A 13,261-nucleotide genomic window follows, 5' to 3' on the forward strand; every position below is an offset into this window, starting at 1 on the left:
TAGTTGGTTGAGCATTCAATTCTTGGTTTTGGCTCAGATCATGATTTCAGGGTTGTGAGATCAAGCCCCACATCGGGCTCTACACCAAGCAAGGAGCCTGCTTGACATTCTCTCTCTCCCTCTCCCTCTGCCTCTTCCCCACTCATGCACACTCTCTCCCTGAAAAAAAAAAAAAAAAACAACCAATCAACAAACTAGTGATCTCTAGAAACTAGCTTTCCATAAGATGAACTTAGGCAACAATAGATACTAAAGCTGTCGAGTGAATCAGAAGGAAATGAGGAAAACCCTGCTCCCCTAAGCACAGCATTCTGATATCATTTCTCCTACCCCAATTCTAGAAACCCAGGGAGGGGAGCCCAGAGAGAAAATTAGGTGGAGGCAGGGCAGACTAACTGGGTACAATGAATCTGGAGCTCCTGCCCCAGCCCTTCCTCACCTCACTCACCTTCCCCAGGACTGTACCTTCTCGGCGTCCTGTGGAGGGTAGTTGTTATCCGGGCCAGCCTTCAGTAGCTTGGCCATGATGAACAGGGCATGAAGTGCTTCTGGTAAAAACAACATGGAGAGAGGGGAGGCTTCATCCCCAGAGAGATTGATGGAGTAGGTAAGGTATTTGGAAGGGGTCGAAGGACCTTCCAAACCCAAACATCGTATAAATAGGAGGCTGGCTTCTTCTTCCCATAAAGCAAACTTGGATAGTGGTGGTTAATGTCAATCAGATACTGGATGGTGAGGCACTTGGGGCTCCCCAGAGCCATTCCCAGGTCCCTCCGGATGACTCTTGACCTCTCTACTAGCATGAGGAAGAATTCAGGTCTGAAGCCATCAGCTTTGACCCTAGACTCCCAGAACTGCTGCTGCATTGTTGTATTGTTGTTGTTTTTGTTGGGGACAGAGGCAAATCCTGGGCATAAGGTTCTAAGGACACAGTCAGGACGTGTGTTTTCAGCATGAGATGTTTGATTCCCTTCTCTCTGCAACTTTCCTTCCTCCCCTCCTCCTCCTTCACGGGGAATTGACCCATTATTCCCTGGGAGCTCAGAACCAGGGGGCTCATAGTCCTGCGCTTCATGAGGCAAATGAGGAGAGCTGAGCGCCCAGACCAGCACCATAGAAGCCAGCGCTGGTGGCAGAGGCAGCCTGGATAGCGTCCCGGCGCGAGGCCTCCCTGGCCTCACTCACAGCAAGCCCGTCTCACTGGCACCTCACACCCAGAGCGCCCGGCGTGTGGTGTCAGGTGATGTGTTGAGTCAACAGACCCGCAGGAGAGTCCTGGTCGGAGTCCCGAGGCAGCCGGCTGCAGCCAGCACCCCGGGGAGGGAATGCCCCCAGCTGGCCACCAGCCACCACCTGGCCTGCCCGGAGACCCAGCGGGGACCGTCTCCCCGGCTCCCTGCCTCTACGTGCTCCCCCTGCCTTCCTGCACCTGGCTTCTGAGGTGGAGATTTAGAAACTGTGCTCCTAGGGCCCACATGCCATCGTGCCTGGTAGAACAGTGTGTCTTGCACATCTGGAAATCACCCAAGATCTATCTCAGGGAGGGGACGGTCGCTCAGAGCACCTCCTAGATCACCCCCATCGCCTTGTCACTGGTATTGAGCCCCGAGCACAGAGGCAGGGGAAGGGATCTGGGGGCACCCTCCAGGTAGAACAGCCCAGAAAACTCGCAGGTGGGCATCAGGCACAGCTGGAAGGGTCACATGTTGCTAGCAGCCGGGGGGCCACAGCCTGTGGGAGAGAGGAGCTTTCATCAGGGGTACGGACTAGATCACATAGCCCAAATTGCAGAAAACATAGGGAAAACTCAAGGTACAGTTTCTGATTTTATTCATTTATTTTTGTGTGTGTGTGTATGTGTGTGTGTGTGTGTGTGTGTATTTTATTGGAGTTCGATTTACCAACATAGAGCATAACACCCAGTGTTCATCCCATCAAGGGCCCCCCTCAGTGCCCATCACCCAGTCACCCCATCCCTCCCCTTCCACTACCCCTTGTTCGTTTCCCAGAGTAGGAGTCTCTCATGTTTTGTCACCCTGTCTGATTTTTCCCCGATTTCTGATTTTAAAAGTCTGCTTGGGAACTTTGGAATGCTGGGGTCCTAGGGAGGTGCACGCTCTGGCTTCTCTCGGTTTGGTTATCAGCACTGATTCTCCACTCCATCTTTAGCCTCCAGGAGTGTCCCTCGGAGCAGACACAACTCCTTATAGAAGCTGAAACGGTGGGAGTACAGCTTCCCTTTAGGAAATGGAACTATGAAGATATGTTGAGACCCCTTGGATTTCAAATTCTTCAAACCTGGCCTTTGGGGAGTTAGAACTGCCATGAGGTTATTTCAGAAAGAGAGACTGGGTTGTGTATCTGTGTTTCATTTACCAATTTCATCAGATTATTCCAGAGTCCTGGGATCCAAACGCATTTGAGAATCTCTTCTCAGTCTCTGAGGAGGTTTCCTCAATAGCTAGAATAATAAACAGATGGGGTGGGTGACTAGGGATTTCAAGAGGAGCTGGAGACAGGGTCCATCCAGGGAGCCACGGAGCCACAGCGCGTCCATGTTCCCGGCTCAGAGAGGAGGCCCCAGTCAGAACAGGAGTATTCCAGACACAAGCTCTCTTGGTAGAGATCTCTCTCCAAGAGGCATGTTTTTGAAGCCTGGGGGTCTCGACGCCCTCCCTGTGGCCCCATATCGGCAGAGTTCATTCTAAGTGTCCCCTCTGACGTCTTACATCATATCTGCATGTACTAGACAGGCTGGCTTTGCCAGGACGGTTTGCCAAAGGAAGCTGTTATAAGCAGGCATCTTGGACAAATGGAGGTTAGAAAGGCTTATCTGAACCTGCATAGAAAGCTCGTCCTGACCGGGGAGCATCGCTGAGCAGGGCAGGGCACTGGGTGGGGGGCTCCCACCCAGATATCTTCCAGCCCCACCTGTGGCCAATGCCAGATAGCCTTTGCCCTGCCCCCTAGGCACCTGAGAGAGTAGAAAGGCCATGGGTCTCTTACTGAATTAGTGTCCTTCCCTTGTGTTCTGGAGATGGCGGTCACCATACTGACCCAGGAAGGAACCTAGAGTCGCCTCATTTCCTCCTCTCACAAACCTAGTACTTCCTGGGCAGGGCTTCCCACTACCTGCTCCCCGCTGAACAGCCCACGGCGGCGGGCGGGTGGTGATGGCTGGTGGACATGGGAGGAGGAGCCTGAGTGCAGCAGTGTGGACCGCGCAAGAGTGCCCTCTGCGTCCCACCCTCCTGCCTCTGACTCCAAACACCTGCTGGTCTCCTGTGTGAACACATGCTCCTTCCTCTTACCTACATGGTCTCCTCCCCGAGCCACCATGGTTGTGAAGCCAGTGTCTGAAACCTTTCATAGCACCTGATGGAGGTGTCGTGCACAGACCCAGCTGTGCAAGGCCCGGTTTCTGACCTAGCTGTCACCCCTGGACTTGACACTTCATTCTCAAGGCCTGCACTTCCTCCACCGTAAAATGTCATGGGATGTGTGTCTGTTATGGCCACTCGCCAATTCCCCCTGGCTATGATTCTTTTGGTGGGGGCTGCCCTGATCCTGTCACATTCAGCTGAATTAGTCTCTGCGGTATCAAACACCTGTTGATTCTGTGATTCCACCAAGATTGTCATCAGAAGGGACCAGCATAGCTATTTCCCCTTCATTGACAATCTGTAGCAAGTTGCTTCTCAGAGTCTGTTTTGTTTTTTGGGTTTTTTTAAAGATTTTATTTATTTATTCATGAGAGACGGGGGGGGGGGCGGGAGAGAGAGAGAGAAAGAGAGGCAGAGACAGAGGCAGAGGGAGAAGCAGGCTCCATGCAGGGAGCCCGACATGGGACTCGATCCCAGGTCTCCAGGATCAGGCCCTGGGCTAAAGACAGCGCTAAACCGCTGCGCCACCAGGGCTGCCCCTCAGAGTCTGTTTTGAAAGAATTATTCTAGAATCTCTTCTTATAAAGCAACTAAGGGCTTTGGATTGTTCTAGAGTTTCTCCCCCTTACAAAACAACTGGGGGCTTTTTTTTTTCTCCTCCTTTCCTCGAAGATTGCTTTTTAGCTTCAACATCAAAAGGCACATATGCTGGGACACCTGGGTGGCTCAGTGGTTGAGTGTCTGTCTTTGGCTCAGGTCGTGATCCCAGGATCCTGGGATCAAGTCCCACACTGCGCTCCCCGCAGGGAGCCTGCTTCTCCCTCTGCCTGTGTCTCTGCCTTTCTCTCTGTGTCTCTCATGAATAAATAAATAAAATCTTTTTTAAAAAAAAAGGTAATATGCTTTTGTGAAGTATCTAGGGTTACATTCTGGGTCCATGAAGCAGAATTCAGACCTTGAGATGAACATGAAGAGAGCACAGCTCTTCTAAAGGCCAGGGTAGGCACCAGAGGCTGGGACTACCCTATAGGGACTGATCTAAAGTTAGCCCCTGCCAAATTCCCATTTCCTTCTCTATCTCTGTCTTTCTTTTGTTTTCTTTTCTAGTTTACCTATGCAAATATTGATTTGCTTGAGCCTGCTACCTAAGAAAACTAGGTCCAGAATGCTATTGGGTGTACAAAGCCCTGTAAAACAACAGTTTTTCCTGGATTCCTTCTAGGAGAATAAGAACCTTAGGAAATCTAAAAGAATCTTGTGGGGTTTTTTTAATAGAAAGAATTTTTCACCTACTGAATTATCATAATGCTTTGATTCCCAAATGACTCTAGACAGTCTCCAACATACTTTGAATAGTTTCAACTATTAAAGACTATAAAACAGATTCTTAAGAGTATAATAGCAAAACTTGCAGCCTAAAACCTTACTTCAAATTGACATATGGATTGAGAGTAAGCCCAAGTACAGCCAAAGCCAGAGCCATTGGCTTATGAAGATATCCAGACCAATCCTGAGACAAGGGGTCTAGAAACTTTCCCCATAAAAGAGGGGCTTTGCTGGGGTGGGTGGGATGGGGAGGACCTCAGGAAAGAGTCTTTCAGAAAATGAGTGATTCTGGAGCATTTGGAGCAAGGGCTTGAAGCAGCCAGCTGAGAGGAAGGGCCCTGGAGAGAGCTGGCTGGAGCCTGTGTGAACGTGGTGACCAGGGATGAGGCATAATTCAGGGTCATCTGCATGAGACTGTGGTTGACTGCAGAGAGAGAGTGATTTTCCTTAGAGACCAGGCAGCGGGCTTGGGTCTCAGAAAGAAGAGAATTCACCGTCTCAAAGAAGAAAGCTAAGAGAGAGGGCTGAGGCTCTGGTTCTACATGGTCACAAGAATGGGAACTAGGTTTACTTTAGAAGCTTCCTACCTATAGAATGAAAAGTCTGCATTCAATTAATGGTTCAAAACCTGTCTGGCCACTGAACCACCTGGGGAGGGGTGCTTTAGAAAACCCAGATTTCCAGGCTCCACCTCAGACCCACTCGATCAGAATATTTAAGATCTGGGAACATGTATTCTTTGAGCTCCCATCTGATCCTAATGCCCAGCTTGGTTTGAGGACCTTGGGCAGTCAACCTCTCAACTTGTGATCCAGACACTTTCTGCCCAGTGTAGGGCTAACTCGGTGAGGGTGGAGATCAGGGACTGCCAAGACCAAGGTTTTGAGCAAAACTTTCCCATGGGGAAATGGAGGCAGAAAGTTGGCCAAAGTTCAGTGGAAAAGATATGGGGACCCTTCAGGAATATTCTACACAGAGCCTCCAAGCAGGTGACTGGGCTGGGGCAAACCTGGACTACACACGTACCAGGGATGGTCGGCCAAACCCTCATCATGAGCAATAAGAATGGCTGCTTATGTTTGCACCCATTGCCGCCCCCAGCCCACTGAGGCCAGAGAAGTATGGTTTTATCCCACAAGTAGAGTTGATGCCCCAATAAGTCCAGCTGCCACAAGACGTGATTAGTTCCTTAGAACCTAGAAACCTACCATCAGGGTTCAGACCTCAAGGCCTAGGATTCACAAGGTCTCGGGTTTTAACCCACATTTCCTGATAATGAAGCTTCTTGTTTCTTTGGGCACAGAGCTACCACTGCCATTGGTGTCTCCCAAGCTCCCCGAGGCTCCTCGAGGGGGACACCCAGGGAGAAGAGATAGGAAGATTCCCTGTCCTTCCTGAGTTCCCACCTCATGCAGGTCCCACCTCGGGCAGGTGCCACCTCTAGTAGGTCCCACCTTGGGTAGGTCCCACCTCGGGCAGGTCCTACCTCAGGTGGTTCAGGACATAAAATAAAGGGGATCACTAAGGGGGCAGTGCAGGGAGGAGCCAAAGATAACTAGACCAGAGGGAAAGCCAAGAGGCAAAAAGTTGAAAAGCCAAGAGGCAAAAGGTGGAGAAAAGCCATCCCAAGCAAAGCAAGTGGCAGACGGGCTTTTTCTCCTGCCACACCAGGCCTAGCACGGGCACACATGAGTCATTCTGCTGGTATTTACGGGGCTTTCTGGCCCTTTGTGGCTTTTTAGCACCAGGGACTCCTGCCTCTCCCCGCCTGTGCCACCATGGCCCCCAACCTGTGACCCTTGAGCAAACCTCCCATACAGTTTAAATTGAATATTTGCTCTTCCCTTAGGACAGCAAGGACATTTAAGATCAGAAACAACTTGAATTTTCTCCTCTTTCTTGTTATTTCAGACCATATGCATGTGCTGCCCAAGGGCAGGGGGCAGGGGAAGCACAGGCCATGTGCACTCCACACAGCCATCTGGTCTACCTGGTTTGTTTGTTTGTTTGTTTGTTTGTTTGTTTATTTTACCAGTGCAAGGGTTTGAGTCGCTCAAGGGCTGTAGCTAGTTAGCAGTGAAACTAGGCCTAGAACTTGAAACTTCTGAATTCCAGGTGTCCACCTGCCATACCACATTGCAGACCTTCTGCAGACCTCTGCTTGCTGCCTTCCAGGGGCACCCCTCTTCTCTCCCCTCCCCAGTCCCTCCAGCTTATGCCAGTCCGGCCTGGCCTTGTGAAGTCACCAGCTCATGGCTCCCTGGTGTCTGGAGCCACTTGCCTGGTGTCTTGTGTGGCTGCCAGAAGCCGTTTTTGTTCGCTCACTGTGCCTATTCACTTGTCCTGGCTGCTGCCCCAGGAGAATCAAAGGCATTGTTCACTCTCCGAGGCTAACAGCAGTCCTAAACAAAGTCCTTAAGAAGCAGAAGAAGGAGGGAAAGCCTTCTCAGAAGAACAGAATGGGGGAAACCTGTCTGCTCTGGGTACTATTGCCACAGCCCAGTTGTGTCTGGGCCTTTCGGAAAGTCACCTTAGTTGGGGGCAGATTTGTTTTCTTTTCCAAAGTGCAGTCCCAGCCCTTCCCTGGTGTCCTACAGAGCTTTCTCACCCCTTCTCTGAGCTCCTCCTGCGGCCGTGGTACACACGCTTACCTCCCCAGGCTTGCTGCGTGGTATGGCTACTTTGGGGTAGGGTGCTGTCTTTGTCTCACTTTCCCCAAACAGACTGAGGGGTGGGATTCATGGGATTCATCAGAGCATGCCCCCTCCTCCACGCCTGCACACGCTCAGCTCCCGGCAGCTGGCTGAGCAGACCATGGTCTTCCTGAAAGATTGCAGTCTGGCACTTTGCCCTGTGAGGAGGAAATAAATTGGTCTGGTTCAAAGTAATGGGGACTACAGCAGCACTGCCCCATTCTCCTCTTTATTGATGAATTGTGACACTGATATTCAAAGGAGGAAAAAACTTAGGGCTGTCACTCTTACCCACCTTGCTTTCTTTCATAAGATATCCCCCCTTCTCGGGGTGCCTGGGTGGCTCAGTGGTGGAACGTCTACCTTCAGCTCAGGGAGTGATCTCAGGTCCTGGGATCGAGTCCCGCATCGGGCTCCCCACAGGAAGCCTGCTTCTTCTTCTGCCTGTGTCTCTGCCTCTCTCTGTGTGCCTCTCATGAATAAATAAATAAAATCTTAAAAAAAAAATCCCCCCTTTCCCTGGTAAAGCAGCATCAATGCAAAAAAAAGTCTCTCCGCTGAGCACGTCTCCCCTCTTGCTGACTGGCAAGGAAGCCCACCCCATGAGAGGAAGCCCACAGAGCCCCAAGCCCACCCTCTCCTGTACCCCATTCCCTCTGCCCACCCTCAACTTCCTTTCTGCATCCTGTGCTTTCCAAGTTCTCCTGCCTGCTGGCCTGGGAAACCCCACCTTCTGGGAGAGTCATTCATACCCCCAAAATGTTGTTTTAAGTCTTTGTGCTCTCTCTCTCTCTTGACAATACCCCTGTTTGATCCTGGCAAAGGGGTTTAGGATTTGGAGTCAGGATGCTGGTTACAGGGGTGCCCTCTGCCATTGTTTACTCACTAAAGAGACAAGCAGCTTCTCTGGTCACTGGTTTTACTCTCTATAATGTGGGAAGATAAAGCTGCCCCCCAGGGCGTGGCTTCAGGGGACAAATGGGGCAAGAGTGTGTAGGAGCACTTTGTAAACAGTGAGGCAATATGCAAAAAAGATGGTGCTATTGCAAGGCTCTACCCCCCTTAAAGATGGTTCAGGTATTGGTGAAAAGAGGGACATATTTTTGGTCCTTGGAAGGTTCTTTCCCTTTACCTTAAACTACACGTATTGCCAATCCTCACATCATGCCCCACCCCCCTCAGTTGAGTCCAGAGCATCATCCTGTTTTCCCCAGCAAGACCCCCCTCCACTCTGGGAAGGGGGCAGAGAGGAGGCAGGAGGGCCAGGTGGGAAGATGGAAGCATCTTTGGAGCTTGGAAAGAGTTCACTGAAAGCAGCTTTCCTGGACATGTGGGGAATCATGCTGTTCCCCTAGAAGCCAGTTGTTCCCCCCAGCACACGGGAAGCCTGCTCATCTTCTCCTCGCCCCAGACAGTCCAGCAAGGTCGTGTCCAGGGCTGTGTGTGTCCTGCATCATCCTTCTCCCCTCAGTCAGGACCATCCCAGGACTCGCATGGGAATGGGCCACAGAGGATGAGCCACAGGAGAAGCAGAGCGTGTGCTTCAAGAGTTCTTTCGGGGGGCTTGGTCCTGTTCTCTTCAATTATTCACTTAGGAATGAACATTCTATATCCAAAGAGCTTGCAAGGAGCTCCAGCAGCTGTGAATGTCCCTCACAGAACGGCAAATCCTGGAATGTTGTGAATGCGGCAGCCTGTCGTGGGGGGAGAGAGACAGACAGACAGACCAGGCCCTGCCCTCCAAGTGCCTCCATCCAGGTGGAGAGACAGGGCTCCTCAGAGCCGGGGTAGGGTGGCCGGGGTCAGGCCAAGAGGCGGGAGGCCCTCACAGATGGTGTTAGCCGGCCTCCTGGCTCAAAAGCAGAACAGCGGCTGAAGAAGGTAATTTTCTGAATTGATCAGCATCCCCGTGATATAAAAGCTGCGGAACAGGAAAGGGCATACAATGACAGTTGTCCCTGGAGGTTCCTGTCTCCAGGTGGTTCCTCCACCTCCTTCCTGAGATGCTCTGGGCTACATATGCACATTCTTAAGCCCGTTTCTGAGACTATGAATGCTATCATCCCGTACACATGGCTCTGGGGGCTGCCTTTTCACTTCCCTCTGGGTCTCAGAGATGAGAAGGAAGAGGAAGCTTGTTGTGCCCGTCAGGGAGCCAGGGCTGTCTGTGTGGCCACGCCATCACCGCTAGCTCCGTCCTGTCCATGAGTGTCAGTGTTTGTTAGGATCACCACTGTGATGAATGACCCACGCACTGGCCCTTTAGCAACTACACATCGCTGTCTATGGAAGGATATCCCAGAAGCAGATTGTTGGGTCAAGGAATGTATGCATTTGTAGTTTCGATCCGTGTGGCCAGAATGCCCCCACAGAGGTACATCCCCTGTCCCAGATTCTGAAAACTCTGTGGGTATTATTTGGGCCAGAGTCTGAGCTGAGTCTGGGGGTAGTCACAGGTGAGATGGAGGGGGTGGTTTGGGTTGTGCCCTGTGTTTGGACAGACATGGATGCCTCAGCACCATGTGGTACTAGACATCACTGGAGGCTCCTCCTTCACATGGAGAACAAGACCCCCATGGGCTTTTCCCAAGGGGCTGTTAGAAGCTTCTCAGTGGTACAAGCTTTGAGTCCAGATGTGCCCCCTGCCCACCGATCCCACTGTTTCACCCACATACTGGGTCTCCAGCACCCACCCTTGGACAGCACCCAGGTGGCCTCTGCATCCAGTGTCGTGCCCAAGATTGCGAATCTGAGAAACCACCAAGGAGCCAACACCGATGCAAACACATGAGATATATATATATAAATATATATATATTTATATTTATATATATATATACACATAAATACAAGCTCGAGATTGGGTCCAAGTATACTCCATACAGCAGAGCAGGGACTTGGACCCCGAAGTGGGTTACAGCTGGGTTTTTTATGGGCTGGTCTAGGGGATTTTCAGAAGGGGTGGAGGGATTTTTTTTTTCATTCCAATATGGGGGAAAGGGTGGGGGAGTTTCTTAAGATCTGATATGGGATTCTCTGCTGAGGGCAGTTCTGAGCTTTATTGTCTTTCCGATATGAGATTCCCTGCCTAGGACAATCTTCAGGTTTTCCTGTAAAGTTCAGCTCTTATTCCCAGGATCCTAAGATGGCTATACTTGTGCTAAAGCTAAACTTGAGGTGCAATGGCCTTAATTTTTCTCGGCCTCCACACCAGTGGTTGGGGTGAGCATTGGGAGCACAGAACATAAAACTCCCTGTTTAACTGTGACGTGAGAGCTAGCCTGTCCTGGGCCACTCGGTGAGGAACCAGGCTAGTGGGCCAGCTGAGGACTCCTGCTGGAAGAACCACGGAAGGACGTGTCACCACCCCTGGGGGCCTGACCTCCACGGGGTGCCAGGCTCCACAACAGAGTAGCACAAGAGCTTCCCTCTTCTGCTCCCCAGCAGAGTCCTCTGAAGGGCCCAGGCACACCCCCACAGATCCTTGGCAGGCATCCTCATTCCTCACCTCTCTGTGGGCATCACTGGGGAGCACTGAAGCCATGACACTGAAGGACCCAGACTTGGGCCAGGCGGCTCCTCTGTCACCTTGCCTGCTGGACCACCCTTCCCCTCCCCACCTTTCCCCAAACAGCTGGAAAGCACCAGAGCTCCTGCTCTTGATCCTCCCTCTCCTTCCTCCCCCTTCCCCAAGCCCCACCTCAAAACAGGCTTTGCTTCTCAGGACCTTTAGGGGAAAACTTCTGTTTCTAAGAGTCAGGGACTTTCCTGTTGGAGGTCTTTGGTATCTTAAGTTTTGAGACCTAGAAAACCACGGGTGCTAGAGCCTTCTGTCTCCTGCTTTCACCTAGACCTGCCTCCCAGAGGTCAGCCCGGGGCCTGGAGCAGGGTTTCCCTCTTGGGATGGCTTCATGGGACAAGGGGTTTCCTAGAAGATGACCCTCCTTCCTTGATTGGTTCCTTCCAAAATTACCGCCAGGGAATATGTACCCCCCCCCCCAATCTCTCTCTCTGGACTCGGGGAAGGAGAAAAGATGCCAACAGAGCTTGAGCCTTACACCCTCCCATGCTCCCTTCTCTCCCCTTGCCTATTGGGTGGCGAATATCTTCCAGGCACCTGCCCCTCTCACCAGGGCAGCAAGGGCTGCTGTGGGGACCCAAGAGGCCAACCAGAACCCCTGCCACAAAGACAGATGGTGGATTTTGTTGGGGACAGGAGACTTAACGTACTTTCACATTTGGTTTCAGTGTTAAATATCGTGTTGTTACCTGGTAATATGTTGTGTGGATGAAATGTGCTCACAAGTCCAGGGGAGGACTCTCAGGGCCATAGAGTCAGGAGGAAGGGGTTGGTTGAATTGACTCCCCAGAGGAGTCTCCTGGAGAGCATTCCCTTCCTAGGGAGTGAAGATGGAAGCAGAGAAGGGGACACACATGTGTACAGGGACTGAGGACTGTGAGGAAAGGGGTCTGGGACAGAGTAACAAGCAGAGGAGATCCAGGCTTACAGCTCTGTAGGCTGACATGTCTTTTTCTAGGTCAGAAGTAGCAAGTAGCAAGTAGGTAGCCCTTGGTACTGACAATTTTGCTTTGACTTGCATGGTTTAAAAATTTAAATAGCAAATTGAAAATAAAAATTTTACTTAATTAGCTATAAATGTGAGACACCAGACCCAAATCCGGTTTCTGCTTCTCTTGGAAAACAAATCAATATCCATCAACTTGACTATATGAGTTTGCTAGAGCTGCCATAACAAAGTACCTCACACTGGGTCGCATAAAACAGTGGAAGTTTATTCCCTCATAGTTAAGAGGCTGGAGGTCTGAAACCAGGGTGTCAGGTAAGCTGTCCTCTGTCTGAGACCCAGGAAAGCATCCTTCCTTACCACTAGCTTTTGATGGTCACCAGCTGCACCTGGCACTCCTTGACCTGTAGATGCATCACTTCAGTCTCTGGCTCCTGTGACCTGGCTTCTGCTCTGGGTGCATGTCTGTCTCTATGTCCTCTCCTCCTCTAAGGACACTAGTCACGTTGGGTTAAGAGCCAAGCCTACTCCAATGTGACCTCATTTAACATGATGATGTCTGCAAAGACCCTATTTCCAAATCTTCATGGGTGCCAGGGGTTAAGACTTCAATGCAGCTATTTGGGGAATGCAATGGATAGATATAGATAGATAGATAGATAGATAGATAGATAGATAGATAGATAGATAGATGATAGATAGATAGACAGACTTGTCCCCAACATTTAAAATTTAATAATTCAGATTCTTGCCATTTGAGATGTTCGGTACTAAGCAATGGAAGGAGCACTCTTTGCCCTCCTCTACCTCAGCCAGACTTCTAACAGCACTTTCTGATTTCCTCCTCAGCTTCGGGTCTCTCATCCTCTCCATCGACACCCACCCAGGTGGCCAAGCAACACACCTTTCTTTCCTCTCGAATCCTACAAGCATGAGCCTGAGCGACTGGAAAATCGCATCTATGCCTCCTCTTCCCCTCCGGACACAGGCCAGAGGTATTGCCCGTCCTCCTTCCAGAGCGCAGCCAGGCCTCCATCGGCATCGCCCACACACTATGCTTCCCCCAGAACCGTAAGTCTGGCCTTCTCCTGCGGGCCGGGCCTCCAGGCGTCAGGAGGGAGGGCAGAGTCTGAGGCCAAAGCCAAGGTTGTGCACCCCTGACACATTTGGTACATTTTATCATGAATCACAGGCTGAGAAAGAGATGTGGAGGGTGCAGGAGGCAAAGGGAAACTAAAGAGACTGGGAATGTTGGAACCTGGCCAGGAAGTGTTGGTTGCCTCAGCCTCTTTAAAAAGTCAGTCATTAAAAGCTTTATTTGAATTTATCTTGA

General features: G+C 51.0%; 1 protein-coding gene across 1 annotated transcript in view; it reads left to right on the forward strand.

Annotated features, from left to right (window-relative positions):
* PRKAG2 (protein kinase AMP-activated non-catalytic subunit gamma 2) overlaps window positions 1-13,261 on the forward strand; it is a 265,607-nt gene that overhangs the window by 155,913 nt on the left and 96,433 nt on the right. Inside the window, 2 exon segments of the mRNA XM_077849614.1 lie at window positions 12,778-12,833; window positions 12,835-12,999. Of these exon segments, the coding sequence (XP_077705740.1) occupies window positions 12,778-12,833; window positions 12,835-12,999 (221 nt within the window).

Source organism: Canis aureus, chromosome 15, assembly GCF_053574225.1.
Source record: "Canis aureus isolate CA01 chromosome 15, VMU_Caureus_v.1.0, whole genome shotgun sequence".
Classification (NCBI taxonomy): Eukaryota; Metazoa; Chordata; class Mammalia; order Carnivora; family Canidae; genus Canis; species Canis aureus.